The sequence below is a fragment of the Microtus oregoni genome, unplaced genomic scaffold, assembly GCF_018167655.1.
Source record: "Microtus oregoni isolate MIOR12 unplaced genomic scaffold, Mior012 000047F_ref0000412, whole genome shotgun sequence".
In the NCBI taxonomy this organism is placed as follows: Eukaryota; Metazoa; Chordata; class Mammalia; order Rodentia; family Cricetidae; genus Microtus; species Microtus oregoni.
The window spans coordinates 1,162,817-1,188,714 of record NW_024543221.1 but is presented as its reverse complement, the minus strand read 5'-3'; the positions used below and the strand labels follow the sequence as shown (position 1 = coordinate 1,188,714).

At 41.0% G+C, this 25,898-nt stretch overlaps 1 protein-coding gene across 4 annotated transcripts in view; it reads right to left on the bottom strand.

The window, feature by feature from the left end:
- Sdccag8 (SHH signaling and ciliogenesis regulator SDCCAG8) overlaps positions 1–25,898 on the bottom strand; it is a 191,779-nt gene that overhangs the window by 158,343 nt on the left and 7,538 nt on the right. For all 4 annotated transcript variants that reach the window (XM_041635410.1, XM_041635412.1, XM_041635411.1 and 1 more), the window contains exons 2-8: positions 22,916–23,068; positions 21,159–21,244; positions 18,623–18,736; positions 15,921–16,046; positions 10,628–10,768; positions 6,324–6,388; positions 5,852–6,040 (exon numbers count right to left, since the gene is read on the bottom strand). In XM_041635410.1, coding sequence (XP_041491344.1) covers positions 5,852–6,040; positions 6,324–6,388; positions 10,628–10,768; positions 15,921–16,046; positions 18,623–18,736; positions 21,159–21,244; positions 22,916–23,068 — 874 coding nt within the window. The remainder of the gene's footprint in view (positions 1–5,851; positions 6,041–6,323; positions 6,389–10,627; positions 10,769–15,920; positions 16,047–18,622; positions 18,737–21,158; positions 21,245–22,915; positions 23,069–25,898) is intronic.

Genomic DNA, 25,898 nt, shown 5'->3' with positions numbered 1-25,898 from the left:
AAGCCTGCGGGACTGTACAAATGCCCTCCTGTACGTTGTCAAGATGACCAGCTATCCAGGGAGGTACCAAAACCACTAAAATCAAAGCTCACAGTTTGCTTGCCACTGCCAGATTCCAAACTGTCAGAGAAGAAACAACTGGGATTAAAAAGAAAACCAAACATTAATTTAGAAGATTGCAAACACTGAGTCTGAATGCCCTTCTAAACTAACCAATAATTCCTTTTAACAAATCTCCCGAAGACAAGAATTTAAACTATTTGTGGTTATTTGGAAAACAGACATATTTTAAGAAACATGGAATGCTGAACACATTCATAAAAGCCCTTTTTGTTAAAAAAAATTATTACAAACAGCATGAAATTCATAGAATTATGATGAGCTTCCCTTTAGAGCTTCCTGGTTTGTTTGAAACTGATGAAAATTACTCAGTTTTTATTCTAAATGAAATTAAAAAAACAGTTAATTATTCTGATTGAATATTATGAAGCACAATAATTATGTGGAAAGTGGAAGACTCAAAAGCAGATTAAATTATTCTAAAGTAAAAGATAAATTGAATGCAAGCAAAGTAGAATTTGTGCTTATCTGAGTTGCAAAAAAAAGTGAGATAAAAGGGGACTAGCTTCGTAGGACACACAATCCAAAAGGACTGTGATCCTAGAAGAAACATTTCCTGTATGGCTCACAATCTGAGAATCATGGGCTCACCTCCCATAAGCCTCTAAGAGCTACTGAGAAGCAGAAGTTATAACTCAGTGACATCTTTATCTGCCCTGAAGCTACAATATCACAAAGACAGCTCCCAACTCCAAAGAGAACAGCAAGCAGTTCAGTGGGTGGACAAGTTAGCAGATACCACAAGGCCAAGGTCTAACAGATCTGCTTCTCATGGGAGACATCTCTAATCCACGTAGTCTATTTGGGGGGCATCCACTTATCAAGACTGGCATTTGTCATGTAATAGATGCTCAACAAAGTAAATGACAGAAAGAACAAATGAACAGGGCCTGCAAGATGGCTTGTTGGGAAAAACGCTTGCTGTGAGTGAGGGCTGACAAGGCAGCTAGATCCCAAGGACCTGCATGGTGGAAGGAATGAACCAACTCCCAACCAAGTTCTCCGACCTTCACATATGTGCCATGTGTGCTCCCACAAACATATGCACACACAATACTTCAATGTAAAATTAAAAACTTAAAATTTAAAAACTTTAGAATACTTTAATCTGCTTTGGAGTCTACTACTTTTCCATATTAAATAAAACCAAAAAACTCAAGGGTATGAATATGAAAATCTCCAATAGGAAGATTTCAGAAGGGACCCCAAGAGAAAGTTCCCACTGTCATAATATTGTGAGATTTAAATGGAATAGGTGGTTTTTAATTAAAGAACAGAGTCAAAGTTAGCTCTTCTAGTTCAAGATGTTTCAGAATGTAAATCCATCCACTCTTAAGCTATGGAAAATCATTAAAGATGAACTCAAGCAAAGATGTTTCATTAATCATCTTTCAGAAGATGGCAAAACGAGTAACTCAACATCTGCAGAGACTGGCCTGACCGGCTCCACTTCCTCCCATGACCACTGGCAACAAGGCAGAATCATCCCAGCAGGCAGCTCAGGATCCTATTCTTAGCTGCAGCTTGCCTCTGGCTGGGATCCATCTCCGCTTCCTGCTTCCTCAACTACCCAACATTGGATATTCAGGAAACAAAGAGCTCTGGGTGGCAGCCCAGGCTTCTGCCACCCCATCTTCATCTGCTTGACACTTTCTTAGCTGATCTCTTGTTTCTCACTCCACACTTGCCTCTTGCATCCGACAAGACTACTGGTTATCTGTTCTTCAGAAATATGAAGTCACCATGGCAGGCAGCCAGGTGGGCTATTGGGCAATTGTACTCCTGCCCCTGAAGCTATGCTCAGAGGGCAAACCCAGTGCTAGGCTGAGGATGTTCTCACAGAGGGACAGACACAAGTGACATCATCTTCCAAGGCAAAGTTCCGCAAGTCCTTAAAAACAGCACATGGTGACTTCAGGGACTCAGCCAGGGAGCATCCTAAGGAAATGGCTGACCACATGATGTTAAGCTCATACTATTCCACAGCCTGGTGTGAGCAGTTAGGGCAGAAAGACAGCACCGGAACACAGCTGGTCACTGGTGACCATAGTACATTAGGAACCTCATGCAGCACTCAAAGCAGGCAAAGCCCCTGAGTGCCTTTAGCCATGTGCGCAATACACAAGGACAGGGTTGCTTTAAGAGACGGGTACCAACTTCACCTTGAAATGTGGAATAACTAGGGAATGTCATGGGCAGTTTTAAGTATTTCTAATAAGCATCATTTTAGTCAGCATTAGCACTGCTGGTGTGAAAGGAAAGTCCAGAAAACTCATGAAGCGTTTCGTTGTCCCCGTTTCTGGAAAGCTCCCTGCTGCAGCCACTCAAAGCCCGTTGGACAGAAGCCAGCCAAGGATCCCAAAATGGATCAAATCCCAGGCAGCACTATGGGAAACATTTCTCAGAAAAAAAAAAAGTAACCAGGATTTCTCTGACAATTCTGAACTACCGCCTTGATGGCTACTGAAATGTGAGCACTAGGAAAGGAATAAGAGGAGTAAGTATTACTTTACCTACTCTCCAGCACACAGCGGCCCAAGTGGACGGCACTGCAGAAGAACTTAAATAAACTTAAGAATCACAACCAACATCAACAAATCCCTATATACCCAATATAAAACACCACAAACATACGGCTGGTCTGGTCCCCAGGATATGCCTCACCCCCCCTCCCCCCGTCTGCCATGCAAGTCACCCCTGAATCACACGTCCAAGCAGTACTTGCTGGAGGGTGGAGTGAGTCAGCTGACAACCAGCTTCATAAGGCCATATTTCAAAAAGGATACAGCAACCTTTTTGGATTTATCATATTTAAGGTCCAATTTTTGAATTCTACGTAACACCACACAGCATGTACCAACTTTAAGTACACAAAGCTAGAAACCCAAACCTGACCCATGCTGGATGCCTCCCTAAGTCAGCGTGCCACTCAGTGGGCAGCAGTGTGCAATAGTAAGTTGGAAAGGTTAAAAGTCAGAGGAGACAAAGGGAGCTGTAGAACCCCAAAACCCTAAAAATAACAAAGCAGAGACCTTTCACCCTTTTCTGTTTCCAAAGCGGAACATGGAGCACACTGCTGACACAGCAGAAATGGGAGCTAGGCAGGCTGCCACTTCCTTTCTGAGGCCGAGGTAACTAAGACAGTGACAACAGAATCTGTAACTGACAAGAACCTGATTACTAAATGAAAGCCAGATGCTCAACCACTGTGAACACCGTGGCCCCTGCTCACCACTGTGAACACCATGGCCTCTGTTCACCATTATAAACATTGTAGCCATTTTATTTGTTGGGTAATTTTACTAAACTAGTTAAAACTACCTTTGAAAATCTACTTAATATAAAATATTTTTATTTTTTATAACATATCTGTGTAAAATTAATTACCAAAGACTATTTGAAACAAATCTGGAATTCTAGTCGACTTTAACCATTACTAAACATCTGGTGTCTAGTCTTTCAAGTCAATTTCTATGAACCTAGAGAAAATGTCTAATATTGTATTTGACCTAGAAAAGCCCGGCTTTCCACTAGTGTTATCTTCGGTAGTTTATTCACTTTGGAGTTAGTTTCACATTGGTTCACACGTGCCCTCTCTACTTCTTTATGTGTGTGCATTCATACGCAAGTTTGTGTGAACTATGCACGTGAACAATTGTTAATTTCTCATATTTATTTACTTTGTGGTGTGTTACACGTGCACGTGCCCCAGCACACCTGTGGAGGTCAGAGGACAACCTGTAGAAGCCGGTTCTATGTGGGTCCAGGGATTAAACTTAGATCATCTAGCAGCTTTGCTGGCTGAACTATCTCTCCAGCTCCCAATTCTTTCTTTTTTTTTAAGTTCCATCCATAACTCTTCAGGGCCGACAGAAGCCCCAGTTTGGTTAGCCCCTTAGAAGGGTGCTCAGGCTCTCGCCATCACAATGCTCCGAAAGCAAATGCTCCGAAAGCACTCTTCGTGCGCGTTCTGTTGTGAGCGCAGACGAGCTTTTCCTCACGGGAAACCACAATGCAAACTTGAAATAGTAATGGTTAGAGCTACAGCGCCCTGCAAAGTGACTATGCTAATTTCATATTCCACCAGCAGGGCATGAAAAATGGCTGCCTACCTTGCCCTCGCTGCAGTCACCAATCACTAATCCTCACCAGTCTGACGGGTTAGTTTTTCCTCAGCTTGAACGGCCATCTCCTCATTGCTGGCAGCTTCCTCTCTCACAGATTCCTTTCCTTTACTCAGTGCAGCTAGTCGATACACCGCTTTTCATCTCTAAACTGTGCACATGCTCTACTATTAGTTAGTTAAACATGGCAAGTATTTTCCCAGTCTTTTACTCTAATTTGGAATATCTTATTTTACATAAATTAATGAATTAAGATTATTTCCAGCTGGGCATGCTGGACCAGTATCATCTCTCTGAGCGACATGCCCAACTTTCTCTTCTGTGAGAAGGGTCTTGTGCTATAGTTGAGGCTGGCGTACACCTCTCAATCTACCAAATACTGTTGTTACAGGTGTTGGGCTACCATGTCCAGTGCCCATGAATTAATTTTTTAACAGGTCGAGGGAAGAATTGTTTTTCTGTTTATGACTTTCTCTTTGCACATCATACTTAGCACACAACTTCAAGGCCATCAGTTTCTTCTAATATTCTCATAGCCTGAATTTCATTTGGCTCTTTAACGTAATAATTCATTTTTGTAAAATGTTACGGGATATTTAATCATATTGTGACCCTCCGAGACTGTTAATAGGGTTAACCTTGAATCAGGGGCGGAGCCAGAGACCAGCTGACGGGAATTAGCCTTAGAGAAGCCAGGAATTTGGATAGAGAAGACCTGAGCAGATACTCTGCTAGGACCCAGGGCTGAAGCAATAAACCAAGTATCCGTGCTGCTTTCACGTGCACATGACGTATTCTAAACTATATAGGAAATCATGACCCAGCTGAGGACTGAGTGGGTGGGGCTTAGTGAGGAAATAACTCTGAAAAGGGCGCTAGTTGGAATCTTGGATTGAGCAGAGCAGACCAGGAGGAGACAAGAGCTATCAGCATAGGAAAGCACAGAATGCAAAGCAGCACGGGATGCTACAATAAATAATAATTTTCAATTTCTACTGAATAAAATTTTACAGAAAAAAAAAAACTTCTTCTTCCAAAGGAAACAGAACAAGAGATGCACACGGAGGACTGTAGTATTTCGGCCTGGTGAGAACGTGGACAAAACCTCCATAATCACTCCCCAGTCGGCCTTCACCTACTAATACTGTGACAGCTGCATCTTATTGCACTAAATCAGAATAAATATTCTTTGCAATAGACACATGAAGAAGATGCACTGAGAGTCCATTCTGCCCAAACCACACTGGTAAATCCAAGACACAGGGAAATGAAAGGAATTCCCCTCTTACTCAGTCTTGTAAAGAACAGTGTTAAGACTGGGTTCACTGACCTTGGTGACCCGTGATGATTATCTATTTCAATTCCCTTACTTCAAATGAGATTTGAACTAAGAGGTAAAAAGATTTGCTCAGTGATATGGTTCCCCACAGCTGGTAGGCCAGACCCTAGCTATTCTTTCTTCAAGAAAGCTACAATAAAAGAACCATTTAAAATCTAGATATTTTGGAGCTTAACCACATGTGACTTAGCATGGGACAAAGGACACAATGCCCTCAGAGACACGATACCCCCCACTGGCAAGGCATCCAGACACTTTGCATACTTACTTGGTCAGTGTCTCGATGGTCTGGATGTGCACGTTGCTGTGGGTCTGGGAAAGGACGGCCTCGTGCTGAGCACATTTCAAACAGAGGCCACCCACACGGCTGGCGGCACTAGCAGCCAGAAGAGATTCTTTATGCTTCAATCTTTCCCTAAGATCCTCACAGGTTTTCTGATATTCAACTAAGTCTTTCCTAAAAGAAAGAGGAAAAATTCTAGATAATGTCCAGGGAAACGTGCAGTGCTTTCAAATGAAGCATCAGAGAGAACTTCCACCGCCATCTGTGGTGTGGACACATGGTATCTCACTAATTCTCACCCCAATCTGAAGCACAGAGGGATTGCTCCATTGCCGTACTACATAGAAAATGCTATCAAGTAATACTCTTTGGTAACACTGGTAGCTCACCACACATTAGAGTTTATCTTAAGAGCCCATCCTTTTGCTCCATCTGCAAATGGATAACGTCACTTTACCTCAGAAGCATCAACTGAGACTCCAGAAGGTCACTCTTCGCCTCATATGTGAGTTTCAGCCTCTCCTGTGAACAGGGCAAGAAAGCACACTTTGGCAATGCTTCTTTTCATAAGAAAATTTAAATTCTAAATATTAGCTCAAGTTTTTCTCTCTTACCCACAGGAAAAACAATGCTGTAGAGACGTTTTCACTAGCTCACTCTAATTCTGCTGCTCTGGTTATTAGGTGAATATCAATAAAAAAAAGGAAAAGAAAAAGAAAACACTAGGTCCCAAAGTGGTGACTGACAAAAGTTTTTATTTTCTTTCAAAACTGCACATAGCAGGTCTTAACCTTAAAAGTGTGGCTCTACAGAAGATTGGTAGATTCATGAGGGTAAAGCCCAAACCTTAAGAGAATCCCCCATTGTAAGTGAAGCAGGTTTGCCATGCAGTATACACACATAACAAATGGGAAAGGCTAAAAGTTTAATGCCTACCATGATAAGATCGATGGCCACCCTACCTGTGAGCCACTTGATGTGCAATCTACCATTTAACAAGTACTTTTCAGTGTCTACATAGGGTACCTCAAACCTCAGCAAGAGCTTAGACTCTACAAGGAACAAAAAGGCACAAGACTCTCTGTGAGATAAATGGGAGGGAAAACAGAATCCAGCTAAAAGAAGTCCATTGGGCTTCCCAGAGCAGGTGTTAAGACTTAAAGGAAGGTCTTCAAGATGCCCGAAGCCATGGAATCTAAAGACATCTGCACCTTATCTTTGTAACGCCAGAAGGTAAAATGCTAAGAGAAAGGGCAGCTGGACTTGGGAGAAACAAGAAAGCTTGGAACATAGGATGAATATAAATGTTAAGAAATTTATTTATCCAGCCCATGTAGCTGAGGCATTGGATATACACTGAAAACTTTTTATCAGATTGAATTACACATCAGAATAAAGGGGAAAGAATGCTTATAAAAAAGTAATTGCAGATACATTGATAAGAGGTCAAACTGTGAACCAAAGAAACCCAGCAACAAACACTGAGAAGTAAGTTTTTAACGTAGAGAGGTATTCAAGAGTTGGGTTGACTAACTTCTATAACTGGTTAGATATGAGATAGCAAACAGGAAAAGACTCTAAAAATAATCCAAGGGTTTTGAATTGAGCAAAGTGTATGCTAGTGCTAAGATTACTTCAGATCAATTAAGCGAGAAAAGGAACTCACAAAAAGAATTCAAACAATGACAAAAGGGAGTAAACAATAGTATAATAAAAAGAACTCAGACAGCAATATGATTATGTTGAGTGAACACCAACTTAAGAATAATCCCACTAATTAACAATGGCACAGATAACAACTATGTACTTTCTCAAGGAAACTCCCCTCAGATACACAGATAAAGACAGGAAAGGAGAAATCTCGCCATTCTAATGCTAGCTCTTAAAAAGTGTGCTTAGTAAAGTAGCTAAGCCTGTAAGATTTTTATCATGCGAGGAATCAGGAAACGAAATGTGAAAATAGGTATCATTTATGATAGCATCTGAACCAAGTTAGAACTAGTTCTAAAGAGACATGTAAATCCTTTACTCAGAGAAACTAGCAACCGCCAAGCAGGGCAGTGCATTCCATATGCCTTGCACTCCAGAGGCACAGGAAGGAAGATGATGCGTTCTAGACCAGCCTGGGATAGATCATGCTCTAGGGCATCCTGGACTACACTGCAAGACCCTGTTTCAAGAAATCCAAGGGCCAGGGATACAACTCAGCAATGCTGGGCTTTGCCTAGCTCTGCATGGCCCATGTTTTGATTCCTAGCACCTCAAAAAAAAAAAAAACTATTAAAAATTAAGGATGACATAAGTAAATGGAGTTATATGCAGATCATAAGGATGGATGAAATGCTATTATAAGAATATTAATTCTCAGATGACACATACTCTAAGGGCAATCTAAATCAAATTCCACAATGTAAATGGAAGTGCAAGAGTCCAAAATAGTAAAGGTATTCTTTTGGATAAAGAATAATGCCTTAGAGACATGGTCTACCAGATTCAAGCTGTCATACTTAAGACAGCATAGCATGAACTCAATGAAACAGATAAAGAGCCACTCTTAACCTGTGGGAAAGGTATGTGATGCAGAGGAGACTCACAAGAGGATGCCAGCCTTAACCTGTGCAAGGTCTTGGGTTGAACCTTCAACACCACAAAAACAAAATTCAGAAAGCAAACAAAGAAGGCAAAAGACTACCTTTTCAATTAATAGAACTCTGGTATATTAATAAACACATGAGAAAAAAACCAAAATGTGATCTGTGTGCTTCATGTCACCTACTAAGATGGATTCTGGGAAGACTGTACATCTAAATGTAAAAGGCACAGCTATCCTCTCCAGAAGACACTTCAGGAAAACATGCCATGTCTGCGTAGGAAGGGACTATTAAAGAAGACACAGAAGGCACATCACAGTGAATCAACAATGAAATCTTTGTAACTAAAGCCAGCAACTAGTTATCAGAAGTACTAAAAAGTAAGCCACTCACTAAAAAGTTAGACGACAACTTACTATACATATTAAAATGTCTGTGTGTATGAAGAATCTTGTACCTGAATATAAAAATAACTCCCCCAAATTAACATATCAGATAAATGTAACAAAATACGGAACAGAAACACTCTGAGGTAGGAGGTTTGCCATTAACTCAAAGACAGCCTGGAGTACATAATAAGTTCCAGCCCAGCCTGGGCTACAAAGAGAGACTTTATACAAAACAAACAAATACATAAAGAACAAATAAACAAAACTCCCAAGCACATACACACAAATCATCAGAAAAAAAAAAAACCTGCTGGCAGCATATGAAGAAGGGAGTGGAATGTCGGGATCATTCCTGGGCAGCTGACAAGGTGTAAACTGGTAAAGAAGTGCTTGAAAGATGGGCATTGATATTCAGTCCAAGCAGAACACTGGCATAGCCTGAGATCAAGAGTTTCATTCTCAGGGACACAGACATAAAAATGGGTGAGGTGCACTCCCCCAGACATAATGAAAGTCCTCTGCAGCAATACACCAGCACCAAGCTAGAAACACCACCAGTGTCCATCAACACTAGAGAAGTCAACTGTGGTATACTCATCCTGCGGCCCCTCGACGAAAACAGACAGGCTTCTGCTCCATGCAGTAACATGAATAGAAGCACAATAGTGGGAAAGAAAGATAAATTGGTGGGACACACATGTAATCTCAACACTTGAGAGATAGAGGCAGGAGAGTTGGATTCAAAGCTCAATTTGGTACCACAGTGAGTTCAAGGCCACCCTGAGCTATATGAGACCCTGTCTCTAAAAGTCAAACTAAATTTAAAAGACAAAGGGGAGGGCAGATGGGGGAAGAGAACAGATACAAAAGAATATACACCATTATAAGATTTCACCTTATATAGCGTTTTTAATTGGCAAGATTCAAGCACAACGTTCAGTAATGCGTTCTTGGCAAATGTTGATGAAAGTTAGGCTGGTGATTAGTTATGAGGATGACAAGACAGTGAATGGCAGAAGCAGTGAAGCCCGTGGAGCACAAGAGTGGTTCAAAACCAAAAACCATCCTGACCCGAAGGATAATTACACGAATGCCTTTCAGAGCTAAATACTGGGCCATGAAACTGTTTGGAGGACCTTAATGAGTGCATCTTCAGTTGTGCTAGTGTTAGAGGGGCTAAGGAGCAGCCTGTTGACCTGGCACATAAGAGATCCACACTATACAGGGTACAGCTCACTTGTAACCTTGGAATTGCAGGCTGAACTCACTGCTAGTGTCAGAGTGAAAGTGGGAGGCAAGGAACGCAGATACGAATATACTCAGCCGTCTGGGAAAGTTTGGGAAGAAAGGAGGAACAGTGCAGGGTCATGAACAGGATAAGTGGAAAAACAAATCTTGGAGAAACCACAGACATTAGACTTACTAAAAAAAATGGCTTTAAGCAACTGCTTTGAATACAACCAAAGAGCAATTAGGAAGTATAGTCAAAGAACTAGAGAAAGCAGGGGAAGTTACAGAAAGGAACCAAAAACAAAACTCTAGAACAACAACAAAAACAAAATACAATACCTGACATGACAAATACATTGGAGGGGTTCAGGAGTGGATGTGAGCAGGCAGAACAAAGCACTGGCCAGCTGAGGGGGACTGAAATGGTCAGCACTAAGGAGCGAAGGGGAAAGGTGAAGAATGACCATGTGATCCAACAAGTCCACTTCTAGATATAAACTCGAGACCAGATGGAGATACGTAATAATGAAAAAAAAAAATCCCACACTCACCAGCTCTAGCTTCCACTTTTCAGCATCGCCGAAGGATGTAGTTTTACCGGTTTCAGCATCACCGTGAGAAAATGGTCTCTTTGCAGCTTCATCCACCCTGGAATCTTCTCCTGTCTTAATCCAAGAATCCTGAATGTTTCCCTAAAATAAAATGCACCATTAGTTGTAGCTGGCATTCAACATTAAATAAAAATGCAGACTATAAAAGGAATCATGGTTCCCGCCCATGAGGAAACACACATGCCAAGGCTCTAAGTCATGCATCACTCTGCATGTTCATGCTCTCAGAGCTAAGCTGGAATGGGAAGTACAGGGTCAAGTTCCCACATGGGCAGAGAGTGTGTAAAACACTATTAAATGCTGACTTACAGATGATCAACTTCGATGAACCTATAATCAATTTATAATTTCTGCTGTAAAAGTTCAAGGATATAAGCTACTTAAAGATCTGGGATATGCGTGTGCATAGTAAGGACTACCATACTTATATTAACTTAGAATAATCAATAATCCCTGAGTCTTTGCTAAGTGCCAAAGGATGCAATACTCATAAAGAAGGATGGGCCCCCAAACACTGAACTACATATACAGGCTGTATCGGCCTGTATATACAGCAGTGCCATACCAATCTGTATACACACAGTGCCGTAATCTGTATGTACAGCGATGCCATACCAATCTATACTGTGGTTGAGTGCATTCTAGAGCAGTACTGACTCTACTCCATACTCTATTGCAAGCTCAGTTTAGTGCAAGCAGGCATACAGCACCTACTGTGTTGTTCAGATGGGTATATAGCACTTTCTGTGGTCAGACGTGTACAGATAGCACTTACTCTGTTCAGACATGTGTATAGAACCTACTGCGTGCATACACCTGTATACCACCTATTACATTAAAAAACACCATGCTAATAACTTGGGATACAAAAAAATGACAAAGCTTAGCTCCAAGGGGTTTACAAGAGTTAAATTAAGAGTTAAAATTAAGAGTTAAATTAAGAGTTGAAAATGTAAGTTCTAAACTACAGGTGTGCCCAGAGAATACAGTAAGATCAACTAGACTACCATCTCAGGCCCCTCCTCATACCTCACCCCAATTTCTGCAGTACGTTCTTTAAAAAGCCCTAGACCAGAAGTTTGAGGTTTGCTCATACCTCATATAGAACTCCTCCTGCTATATAGCATTGTGTTTTTTGTATTCTCTATTTCTTCTCTCTCCTTTCTCTCTCTCTCTCATATCAATTTTACCTCTCTCTTATTCTGTCTCTCCTTCCCTCCATCCTACCTATGAACATATAATAAACTTTTCACTAATACTGATCCTCTGTGATCTGTGTTATTCATTAATTTTCTAGATAAGAACCTGAGAGTCACTAGCTGTGAGTGGCCATTGAGTTTTCCAGGGTCGTAGTTCTTCAAGCCAAGGAAAGTTCAGTTGTTCTCAAAGACACTGCAGTACCCCCATAAGCCAGAATAGGGGAAGGATGTTGAGAGAAATCAGAAATTCAAATGAGTTTTCTGGAAGTTTTGGTCCTGGTGTGCCATTTAGATGGGAAAGCATCCAGAAAGAGGCCACCTCCCAAGAAAACCCAGAGTGGGACTGAGCACAGCACCCACAGGCATGCTCACAGAAAGCTCGTCCTCATAATTAGCAGAGGTAACATAAGGGTGGTGAGAAGAGAAATCTGGGCGATCAAGAGGGGTCCCAGGCAACAAGTTTGTAATCTACTGTGTGAGAGAGCCAGCTCTCTCAAGGTCTTCTGTATTCAAAGTGCTTCTGGAGGCAGTGGAGGATGAGGGCACTGCCTCCTCTAGAGAAACTGGCTAAAGCACATGCACTACACGTGCTGACTCATGATAGCAAATTTTATTCTTCAGAAGTAAGTACTTGTCTTCTACAGAAAGCTCTAAAAAATCTTGAATAGTATTTAACCAACATTTTTCAAATCCTTAAAATCATTGAAAACTTCTTATTTACTTATTGTCAGAAACATTACTAAAGAAAATGACTCAGAAATTTTCTGCTTAAAAAAAAAAATCCTATCCTGGCTGAGTGGTGGTGGCACACGCCTTTAATCCCAGCGCTCGGGAGACATGCAGGCAGATCTTTGTGAGTTCATGGCCAGCTTGGTTTACCGAGCGAGTTCCAGGATAGGCTCCAAAGCTACACCAAGAAACTCTGTCTTGAAAAAACAAACAAAAAAAACTATCCTAGATCTTTGAGTAAGTTCCAAAATTTCTAATAAGCAACATATTTGATATTATTATACTTTTTAATTATAGAAAAAAATCCTGGAAGAGGGATTTCATGAGAATTAAAAAATGATTTAAGCTCTCTCTCTCTCTTTCTCTCTCTTTCCCCTCCTTCTCCCCTTTTCCTTCTCCTCCATAACCCATTTAATAAATGTTCAATTTTTAAAAAAATGATTTAAAAAGATGAATGATGTATACTTTAGTTTTTTATGTTTTTAAAATTATTTATTTTTATCTTATGCATATTGAAGTATTGCCTTTATGTATGTCTATGTGAACGTGTAGGATCCCCTAGAACTGGAGTTACAGACACTGGTGAGTTGCCACGTGGGTGCTGGGAATTGAACCCGGGTCCTCTGGAAGTGCAGCTAGTGCTCTTAACTGCTGAGTTATTTCTCCAACCCTGTATAGCTATAGTTTTAAAATACCACCACCATTTTTCTATAACATCTAAGTCATCAACTAGTTCAAAAGTTCTGAGTCTTGTTGGCTAGCATGCAAGTGCAGAGATAAAGTAGAGAACAGAGAAGACTCCTCTCTTCTCTGGGAGGAACTTCGCGTCAATACGGTCTGGTGCAGTACAAGCATCTCTCACTAATTTATGCAGACAGGCAGCATAATATGAGGTTAGGTCAATGGGTTCAGGAGCCAGACAGTCCTGGCTGGGCTCCAGTCATACCTTTACCGTTTTATAGCTCTCTGACAGTTTACCACTTACTTACTTAACTATTACATATTTTAACTTTATCCTCTGCAAAATACAAAAAATAACACCTGCTTTACATGATTATTGTGAAACTGAAATAATAACAAGATAAATAATAGGCTTGATACAGCGCCTGACAAACCCATGCAGTCATGACAAATGATAGTTATTACTACACCACTGTTTCAGTGATTCACAAAAGAGGACATTGCACAACACTGAGAAATCTAAGTTTAAATTAACCAATAGCATTGCTGAGATTTAGTATGAACATTTGAGTTACTCTTCTTTAGAAAAATATGCTTAACCTACTGACATTTAAGGTTTCCTAAAAAGTCTTATTCATCTTAACTGGAGTGCAGTATGCATTGGTGAAGAACCTGTTTACCCACCCACCTAAAAAGCAGGGGCAACTGTCCTGCAACAGTGGAGATCACAGAGACTACGAGGGTCAGCCAGCAGACCTGCAGCAGTCACTGCTGTCTCTGCATCACTTTTCATTTCATGTGAATGAGTAAGATCGACATCAAACCTCCCTTGTTTATTCTAAGATTATGACTGTGCTGTTTTTGGTGAATACCCTTTACTGCAGGCCAGATGTGCTGTGCCCATCACTTCCTTCCCCCACATTGCTCATTTCTCCTGGCTTCGTATTCCCTCGTCTGCCTGGTTTCCTCTCACTTCGCTTCCTCTTCTCCCACTTCTTTGCCGCTGTATAAATATTGAAGACTATAAATAATTGACTTACTGCTAAGTGATTATATAGTTAGAGGAAAAGCATAAGACTGTATTTTTAAATGGGCTATTCCAGAGTACTTTTTATAGGGTGATAACTTTTTCAATTTGGCATTCAAATTATAAGCACTAACATGGAATTTTTAACAACCAATATTAATTATGTAAAGCTTCAAGATAATTATATATCAAAGGATAAGTAACTTGTCACCAATGGAAATGGAAACACAGGAAAACAAATGGAAACACTAATCATCAGTCCACCGGAGAGTTTTCAAAGATAACACAATCAGATTCTTCTCAGCAGAAAATTCTTACACACACAACGCAAGGACCAGAAATGAAATACTGAATCAGACTGGAGCAAGAAAGCTTCAAAGCCAAAATCAGACAATACATAAGTAAATTATCAAGACTCTCCCATATTCTTCTTAATATAATTGATTTACTAATGACACCTAAGTATAAAAAACAAACAAAAAACACCAAAGTTCATAACAAAGTAACAAAGTTTCAGCCAACAAGCACTGAAACTCTACCATGGAAGGTAGAATTTGTCTCACAAAGAACAGGCTCTAACTAGCTATGTTCCATGGTTAAAAGAGTGAAAAAAATACTTTAATATAAAAGTATCTTTGATAGATAAGAAGACAATAAGTTTAAACACAAATTAAATATAATTCCAAGAACTTTGTGTCACAAAATTCTAAAGACAAATTGACCCACACTCTTCTTCAAAATTTGGCCAGTGATACTAGAGATCACATAGGTAACTTGATGCTAATATTTCTAAGGCCCAACCAGACAAGGAAAATCAACCTCTCGGGGAACAGAACCCAACAACTCCTACTGTAGACCCGGATGTGGGTAAAGCTTCTCAAACTACCAATAGAGGAACAAATTATCCTCGAGGTAAGCCAGGCAAGACTTATTAAACTACTTTCCAAATACCATGGGAAACTAAGACTTATGGACCACAGAGGAAGAACCTTGAGTCTCAGCCTCACGGATCTGTGTTCTTCCACTACACAATGCTGCTCATCATCTTAGCAATCAAGAAAAACTTATAGAATTCTGGTCAACAGATTCGGGTAAGATTCTGAGCCATTTCTATGTTTAGCACAGTTCCTCCTATGTAACACATTCTGTGCTTGGCAGTTCCTCTTTCCATATGGAAAAGGCATAGGAGCATGCTCAGAGGAGAAACTTGAGGGACCTCCAAGTGCCCGTTCAGTCACTTGCAGATCCACCCCACCACAGCTGATTCTGACTTTTGAGGCCCCATGCAAATGTGAGCACGGTACTCTCTCCAAACTTCAAAGATATGGACCCAGTGATTCCAACCTGTGCATCATGGGCCAAATGAGCCCCAGAATAGCTATGAGTGGAACCCAAAACAAAATCATCAACTTCCTTAAAATACCGTGAGTTTTTGTTTAGTTTTGCTTCTTTTTCTTTGTAACTCAACTTCCCAGTTCTTGAGTATAAACACTGTAGATGACAATTTATGCCAAAGGTGGGACAAAGTTGAAAAACTGGGATAAAGGGTAGGAAGAGACATTCCGAATAAAAGATTATGGCCATAAACACCACTCACAGATGCATCCAGAAGTGTCTGCTCCCTCAGGGTCTCCTCCTGTCTTTGAGATTTCAGTTCTTGCTGGAGCCTTTCATTCTCAAGTACAACTACTTGTACCCTATTTTTCATTCCCGATAGTTCATCCTATTAAAAGCAAAAATCAAAACATATTAAAGCATTTAAGCATATTTACATTTATTAAGTACTAAAGAATCCAGTATGAAATGAATTATGGAAGACTTATACTATCAATTTCCTAACAAACAATAATTATATGAAGGTAAAAAGGGACACCCAACAATAGGCAATATTATTGAGTACTTGGGTTACTTGATAGACAGTTGAAGTCTGTGATGGCCATATCACAAAAGTGTCCTTTTTCTGGAAGTTTGTTTCTTCAAGGAATCAAGGCCTAGAGGAAAGTCTTATTTAAAATGGTTACCACCTTAAAAACAAAAAAGAGTCATGATGTGGGAATGTCATATATCAATCTGTTGATTTCATTGGCTAAGTAATAAACAAACTGCTTGGGCTAATAGCTTAGAACATAGGTGGGTGGAGTAAACAGAACAGAATGCTGGGAGGAAGAGGAAGTGAGCTTAGAGACTCGACAGCTCTCCTCTCGGGAGCAGACGCCTCAGAGAGACAGAGACGCCATGCCCCGCTCCTGCTCCTGGGTAGACAAACGCGATGAAGCTCCGACCCAGGATGGACATAGGCTAGAATCTTCCTGGTAAGACCGGTGCTCACAGATTATTAGAGATGGGTTGATCAGGATATCAGAATTAGCCAGTAAGGGCTAGAGCTAAAGGGCCAAGCAGTGTTTAAATGAATACAATTTGTGTGTTGTTATTTCGGGGCATAAGCTAGCCATGTGGGCAGCCGGGGTGCTGGGGACGCAGCCCCGCCGCTCTTATTACTACAAAGTCACTTTAAAAAAAATGCTGAAAAATAAGAAACTTACTATCAATGGTCAAATGTCAATCATGTGTGAGGACTAAATGGCAGGAGAGACAAAGACAGAAATGTGCAGTGTCCCTGAACCAGTGCCCAAAAGAACCACAAATGCAGCAGGCTGCTCTAGAGTTTGAGCATCTTTGTTTTATATACAGTATTGGCCCAGCAATGGGTAATATAAGGAATAAGAGAGTCAGGACTTGAATAGCTACTGAGGCACCTCACTTTCTGAAAACAAAATTCTCAAATATATGAATGCTCAAGCTAATATTCATTATTATTATAATCAAAAGTTATGATACGATATGAAAATTTCTTTCACCTATTTTAGGGGGAAAAAGCAAACCTGTAGTTAAATGTTGCAATTTGAAAAATAGTTTCAAAAGTCCAGTTGTCAGTCTGACATGTAATTGATCTTAGAGGATGCCAACCCAATCTAATAGAAAAGCTTAATAATCAGAAAATCAAAACTCTTCTTGGACCCCTTTAAGAAATGAAGTCACAGAGAAAGCCGCTCCTCCAGCTTGAGAAAACTCACTTAGAATTGCAATGCCGGAACAGAAGCCCAGAAGAAACCTCTGCAGCAGCCAGTACTTATGAAAGGAAATCCAAATTATAATTGACTAATAGTTCAAAACTCAGTGTGGATCAGTTTAAGACTTAAAAACTCTAGAGAGATCAAGGAACCCCTCAGAGTTTTAATTTCATGACTACCATTTTCTCCAAGTGAAGACTAGGAATCAGTCTGTATGCCAGGAAGGGGCAGAGCAGCACTTCTGAAGTATGCCCAGGAGCCTGCATTCTCTGTAACAAGGCCTGCCTGGGGTGAAACACTTTCAAGGACATATAGACGCTGGCTTTATTAAGTCTAACTGGGGTGTGGGATAATAAACACACAACCCTAGTCCTCTTCCCCCTTCCCCCACCTTTCCCTGCCTCCAGGGCATGGACTCAGTGAACCTTGAAAGGGACTCAGGATTCGGTAGCACCACCTCCCCTCCAGTGTTTTACCACACCAAGAGGGCTCCCTACACAATGGAGAAACTCAACCTGAGGATTCTCTAGGAAAATCTGAAGACAGCTGAGGAGACAATTCCAAGACCACGGAAGGAATTTTAGACTGATGGTTACAGTAAAAGCAAACTGGGAAACAGCCTAACTTCTAGTCATACAAACAAGGCCTCAGAGTAAAGGCTTAGAGTTCTAGTTAGGTCTCTGTTATTTGAGAAATATCAGAAACATCCTGGGGGAGGAAAGGGCTTATTTAGTTTACAAGTCCTGATTACATCCATCAGTGAAGGATGTCAGGACAGGAACTCAAGGCAGGAGCCTGGAGGCTAGAACTAGAGCAGAGCCACAGAGGACTCATTGGCTTGATTTTTCAAACAACCCAGAATCACCTGTGCAGGCACAGTCAAACCCACAGTGGGCTCCCATCTCAATCATGAATATGAAAATGCCCCACAGACATACTCATAAATCAATCTGATGGAGGTAATTTCTTATCAGGGTTCCCTCTTCCTATTGGACTCTCTGCCTGAAGCTGAAAATAACTAGCTACTCAACTTAGTTACTATTACTTAGTATAACACGTACAGCATTCACCAAAGAAACACCAAGGACTTTAAACAACCAGAAATAGCATGATGGAGAATACCACGTAGGAACAGTCATTTTCCGTAGATGGAAGTAAACACGAAAACCAAGAATAGCAAACTTCAGTGTAAGGTATAATTGACATGAAGTCCTAATGAGCAACCTACCTTGCAGAACTTAACTTCTGCTTCTAAATGGTGGATGTACTGAGACTGGTCGTTAATGATAGGAACGAGGTTGTGCAGAGAAGGCATGCTACTGTCCTCACATTCCGATGGCCGCTAAGGGAGAAAGGACAAATTAAGCAGCCTCACATTTAGCAAAGAGTTATCTGGTTATCCTCTCTGTATGTAATTTAGTGCTGGGATGACAGGAGCAAAGACTAGATCACAATGTACTCGATCACAGAGTATATAGAGTATTTATGTCTTTAGTCTATAAACTCCACAAGTATAAGAATAGGAATATTATTTTTGAAAGATAGAAAGTGGACAGTTATTAAAAGCACATGACACATGGAGTTTCTTTTTCAGAGCCGGGTACTATAACTGGCTTGGAATGGCTACCTGCTTAGCTACCTAACAACATGACAGCCTGCTGAGACATAAGGAACAGTTCTCTTCAAGACCCTGCCTGAAGAAGGGAGCCAGCTGAAACTGCACATCTGCTCTCCCGACGGGGACTTGGGAGTCAAGTGCACGCCAGTGAAGCAAAAGCCTACTTCACAGGGGCACACTGAAGAGAGCTGGAGTTTGGGGTTTTATTTTGCTGTTGTTGTTGAGTGGAATTTTTAGGCGTGTGCTGTGTGCTGTGTGTGTGTGTGTGTGTGTGTGTGTGTGTGTGTGTGTGTGTATGTGTGTGTGTGTGTAAAAGAGAGAGAGAGACAGAGAGAGAGAAAGAGATCCTAGTCTAGCAGCAACTTAAACCTGTACATTCCTGGGCAAGGATCCTCTAAGGCTAAGCCATAAAGGAGACATACAAGCTGCCCTGAGGAGCCCAGAAGACATTTCGGAAAGTTCTTTCTGCTGGTGTTGGTTTTTTAAGGAAGAAGAAAGAAGGAAAAGGGAAATGAGTCGGCAGGCCACCTGACAGGAAGCCCTGCAAAGAGAACCTTTCTGTTTCTCACCCAGTTGATTTTTGATGACTTTAATTTTAATTAATTAATTTTAATGCTTTTAAAGCATTATTCCTGACTGCAGTATTTTCTTTCCTAAGAATAAGACTGGGTCTAAAACAATGAACTCTGAACTAGGCCAAATCATAATCTAGGCTGTAGGTCCTCACAGTGTATGTCACAGACTTGCTAAAAGGACACTGTGTCTATGTCCTGGAATTCTCGAAATCATAAGGGAAGATGATATATTATATTTAACACTCTTTAGAAACCCATGAAGGAAAACATAAATATTAACAGCCACAGTAGCAGTGACCACCTACGATCCAGCCTGTGTGACAACGGAACATAAAGCCTGCAGGCTGCACTCTAGAAACATGAGGCTTGCCTTGGCTCCAGAAGAAGTGTCACAGCAGCATACTTGCAGGAGCCCTGCATTCTTCCCGACACATACTCTTATGCTCACCTCTTACTTTACAGAAACACATTTCATTCACATACTCAATATTTATAGCTACTGATTATAATTTTAATAAGCATTTACTACTGCCGGCCTCTGGTTTCTGGAATGCTCTTAAGAGCACGAGGTGAATGGAGTGTTCTCAAGTCAATTAGAGGAAGCTGCTAGGGCTGCGGCACATTCAGGTCCATTAGTAGCTTTGAAGACACAGCTGAGCACTAGCATTCTGGAGCTTACAAAATCAGGGTGGGGAGGAAGGGCTGCACCAGGAGAATTTCAGAATTTCTTTACTATTGCTTTACAAATGCACAGGTCCAGTCACAGGAGCATATGTAAAAGACTTGTAAGCTTCACTGTGTATTTCTTTCTTTCTTTTTTTTTTTTTTTTTTTTTTGGTTTTTCGAGACAGGGTTTTTCTGTGGCTTTGGAGCCTGTCCTGGAACTAGCTCTGTAGACCAGGCTGGTCTCGAACTCACAGAGATCCGCCTGCCTCTGTCTCCCGAGTGCTGGGATTAAAGGCGTGCGTCACCATCGCCTGGCCTTCACTGTGTATTTCTATGTACTAAGGCATGCTAATTAGATGTACTATACCTCTCTCTGTACCATGGCATATACTCTCATCGCCAGTGTGGCATGTTAGAAGCATATTGGGTCTCCTGAGAGTAAAACTAAGGCATTGTTGGGATGGGAAATATATCTGGTATTTTTCTTTAAGTTTATCCAAACTATGACAAACTCTTCAAAGTTATATAAATTCAAAGAAATGCTGCATAATTTCTCACTAATTATAACACTAAATAAAACAGTATTAAAAGGAGGGGGTCTAACATTACAATTAGTAACCTACAAATGATTAAATATAGACATGAACTTCTAAAACATATTAATAAACATTATGCCTTTGCATTGATTATCATTTTTATATATTCGCTAAGAGTTGCAAAATACATTTCTCAAACCATTCTCTTGCCACTTTTGAATCTACAAAATAAATTAGAAATACCAAGATTCCCTCAGTTCAAATGTTTAGAGACGAAGGAATTTCTTTTGCTCAAACTGACAAGGAAAATTAAGCAAAGCTAGAAAACCCATGCTTTTGTCAGGCACCGAAGGATGACCTGACACTTACCGGAGGGGACATCTTTCGTCTTCGTGGTGGAGACATCTCATTGTCCTTACTTGCTTGTTGGCGCAACAAAGCTTTGAGTTGATTGACTACAGAGCAAAAGCAATGAATTTATTGACCTTGCTAGAGATCCATGGGTTATGCATAGTTAAGGTTCTAAATGTCCCCCAAAGGTTGTGCCCCAAAGAAAATGCCCTTCACTTAACATTAATTGGAAATAAAGGATAGAAGACGTAGGACCTAGTGAAGAGGTGGGGATTTGGCCATTAAATCAAATTATTAAATGTGGGAAGTCTTTAAGTTACTGGGGAAGGTGGGTTCCACTCTTCCTTCTCTTTTCCCCTTCCTGGCATTAGGTGAGTATTTTATCTAGCACTATGTGCCTGCCTGGAGGAATTTCCTTGTCACATTCCCAAAGAAGCAAGGCCAATCAATAATGGGCTAACACATGTAAAAATGAGCCAAAACAAACCCACTAAGGTAAGTTGGCAGACTCCTGTAATATCGTCACTTGGGAGACGCAGGCTTGGGGTGACCACAGGTTCAAGCCCACGTGGTCTACACAGAGAGCTCCTGGCCATCTAAGGATTCACAGTGACACCCTGTCTCATAAAGAAAGAGAAAAAGTATATTCTTTATAAGTTTGTTTCTCTAAGATGTTGTGATAGTGATGGAAAGCAGACTAACATTTTATTACCAAACATCAAGCCAGCAAATATTGCTTAAACTACTATTAGGCAATAAGATTTTTGTTAGTGGCTGGGGATACAAAGAAAAGAATGAAAATTTAAAAACTACTTTTTAAATTTTTTTTAATGATTTTTATTGAGCTCTACATTTTTTCTCTGCTCCCCTCCCTGCCTGTCCCCTCCCCTTTAACCCTCCCCAAAGGTCCCCATGCTCCCAATTTACTCAGGAGATCTTGTCTTTTTTCTACTTCCCATGTAGATTAGATCTATGTATGTCTCTCTTAGTGTCCTCATTGTTTTCTAAATTCTCTGGGATTGTGATTTGTGGGCTGTTTTTCTTTGCTTTATGTAAAAAAAAAAACCACGTATGAGTGAGTACATGTGATAATTGTCTTTCTACATCTGGGTTACCTCGCTCAAAATAATGTTTTCTAGCTCCAGCCATTTTCCTGCAAAATCCAAGATGTCATTATTTTTTTCTGCTGTGTAGTACTCCATTGTATAAATGTCACATTCTCCTTATCCATTCTTCAGTCAAAGGGCACTTAGGTTGTTTCCAGGTTAAGTAATAATTTAGTAAGTAAAGTAGTCACACCTGTAGAAATACGCTCTGAATGTAGCTCTAGAGCGTGCACGAAGCTTTATGGACATGGACCCAGCACTAAGAGCTTGCGTTCGGGTAGGCACTAATAGTGGGAGTCAACAGGACCTCAGTGCTAGGGACAGGGTGGGAAGGTGTCAGAGGCTGCAGTCATGAGGAACTGTGGTATAAAGGCATGAATGCAGGGTCAGGTTGCTAAGAGATGGCTGCGTCCGAAGACAGATGGTTCAGATGAGGCCTGTGAAAAGGATGGCTAAAACAGCAGTATGAAAAGGTCTGGCTGGAGTAGTAGGTTAGGGAGTGTTGGTAAGTTAGGAATATATTGTTATTCCATCCTAAGGATTTGGAACTTAAGCCTAGGGGATTTTGGAAGCCAAAAGAAAAAAATCTAAGTCAGGAATTACATAGCTTTTTCATTACACAGCAATACAAACTTAGCAGTAGAGTGGCCAACTGAACAGTCAACTCACCAGCATGGCTGTGCTGCAGTTCATACCAGGCCACCCCTGAGTCCTCATTTTCTACATTGATGCTGGTGGGAGGGTCCAGTGCCTCTTCTTCCACAGTGACATCAACTTCTCTCAGGGCACATTTCAGCTGGTGAAGGCTTCTACTGGCACGCTCTGCAATAAAAACCTGATGAAAGTCAGGGCCCATAGGATGGTGGAATACTTGGCCAATAAGGTATCCTCAAAATGAGTATTGGTCTCAGGGGGACCTCATGGTAAAAAGTAGAATTCTAGCTCTAGCTAGCTAAGGAACATAACAGAGGAGGTACGAGAAGATGAAGTTCACAGTTAGCAAGACTTGGGAATCGCTACAGTTCCTGCTCACGCTTTATGAACATTCAGTGTGTGGGATTGCCTAGTTAGGGTTTCTATTGCTGCGATGAAGCACCATGACCAAAAAGCAAGTTGGGGACAAAAGGGTTTATTTGGTTTACACTTCCAGATCATAGTCCATCATTGGAGGAAGTCAGAACAGGAACTCAAAAAGGGCTGGAACCCGGGGACAGGAGCTGATACAGAGGCTAGGGAGTTCTGCTTGCTTATGGGCTTGCTTCCCCTGGCTTGCTCAGCCTGCTTTCTTATAGAACCCAGAACCAGCAACTCAGGAATGGCACCACTCACAATGGCCTGGGGCCTCCCCCATTGGTCACAAATTGAGAAAATGCCCCACAGCTGGATCTCCTGGAGGCGTTTCCTCAACCTACTATGCTCTTTCTCCCTGACGACTCTAGCTTGTGTCAAACCGACACAGAAAACCAGTCAGTTCAGCCAGGAGGACTGAATGGCTGAGCTTCCTCTGTGGTGAGATAACCAGCAGCCTGGGGAAGTACTTCCTTTTCCTCAGTGCTTGAGACTCTCCAGTCCCACCTAGAGATATGAGGTGAGTGGACAGAACCATTCTGGCCCAGGGAAGCCTCATTTTCTCTGAAGACCTAACAGCCCTGCCTCACCAACAGAATTCAAACTGCTCAGACTAGTTCTGATCAAGAGTTGGACAGCTGGGTGCTTACGGTAGCAACCCCTAATGCATAACCTGGATGACTACATCATACCCACAGACACTTGGTTAGTATAAATGACCACCCCTGGAGTCGAAACTGAAATTAACCAGCATGAAACATGTCTCTGATGAAACACTTCAAGGTATATTGTTATGATAGCTCATCTCTAGAAATAGCCTCAGGGACACACTGCACTTCCTCACAGGCTTAAATTTGCATTAGCAGGCTACAGTGACAGTTACATCTCAGCTTTAGAAGGGTCAGCGGGGTTTGTTTCTCTGCCTTGGACTGCTTACTTGAGAGCTGACCACACTACTGAAGAGAAATAGAAAGAAGCTAGTGGTTGGGGACAGACCCTGAGACTACAGGAAGCAACTTTACCTATCTTCCAAAGTGCTTACTGTAGCCTTCAAAGGATTCCAGAGACCATTTGGCTGTAATGGCATGGAAATAAAGCTGGGGAGAAAATTCGGTTGGGAAAGTGCTTGCTCTGCAAACAGGAGGACCTGAGTTCGGATCCCCACCACCTCTGTAATAAGCTACTTGTGGCAGAGCACATATGTCACCCCGCTGCTGGTGTAGGAGAGAATAGGTGGATCACTGAGGGTCAGTGGTCAGCCGCTCTAGTTGAATCTATGAGTTTCAGCCTTAGTCTCAAAAGATGCCTTTGTAGAGAGCAATTGAGGAAAGACATTCAGGCCCATCCTACTAGCTCCATACACGCACACTCAGGCATAAGCACGCGAACACACACACACTTCTAAAAGGCCTTAATTCATTGTCAGTCATCTATGAAAACACATTTATGAACATAAATTCTACATTTTTCTACAATGTCACTAACTTTTAAGTTTAGAACCAAAAATAATAACCTTATTACTTAAAAGAAAAAAAATACTCCATGTTACAAAATATGTAATGTGATTTCATCACTTAGAGAAACTCACCTTCCACATGGATAACACTAAGAACTGGCTTTTCCTGTCTGAAATGAATGGTGAAATCCTATTGTCTTCATGGTGAATTTACCACCACAGTTTTCTGCATAGCAATCTGAATTCCACACGGACCATCCTCTGAACGCACACCTGGTGCTAAGCCAGGTCTAGTCCCTCCTTACTCTCCCTGGGTTCCAGAAGGTCCAGGTTTTAGCAATACAAGGGAGCAACAGCGGTTTTCTAAAACTCAATCTTTTCTGAAAAGACTTCTCAATGAAAAGGGAAAACCAACGTGGTTTATGACATGCAATGTAGTTTAGACATTTAGATTTATGCCCTTAAACCTATAAATAAAGCTCTTACCTTTACAGCATCCATTAGATAGGAAACAGAAGATTCGACTAACATTAAAAGTATGTCCACGGAGCTATCAAATTACATCGTTTCAAAGAATAATTATTTATTTATTTATACCTACTCTAATTAAAAGCTAAGAGTTATATTGTGATGAAAAATGCAGTGGGCAGTCTCTACAGGTATCATTCTTTCATGAGATTACAACAATGGCAGAGTTTCCACTTTATATATTATTTATTTTGTGAGCCTAGGGATTGAACACTGGACCCAAGGGAAGGCTAGGCAAGGGCTCTGTGACTGAGCAACATCCTCAGTCTGTAGGTCAACTTGCAATAACCTTTTTAACCTTGTTTCTAGTAATCGTATTCAGTCTTTCAGAAATACACCAGTATTACATGCATCAAAAATATTGCATGAAATTACAAGACACTGAGATCAACAATTAGCCTCCCTCAAAAAGTGAATTTTGGTTTATTTGCTTTATCTTTACAACTACTCACTCAGTTGTAAGGTTCAGAGAAGGAATTTTTGCAAGAACTACACCCTAAAACCAAATCAAGGAGGTAAATGAATTTTACAATCATTTTAGTGTAGCGTTTCAAGGCACACTAAGTGATTTCAATTCCCGACAGCAGCATGCTTAGGATA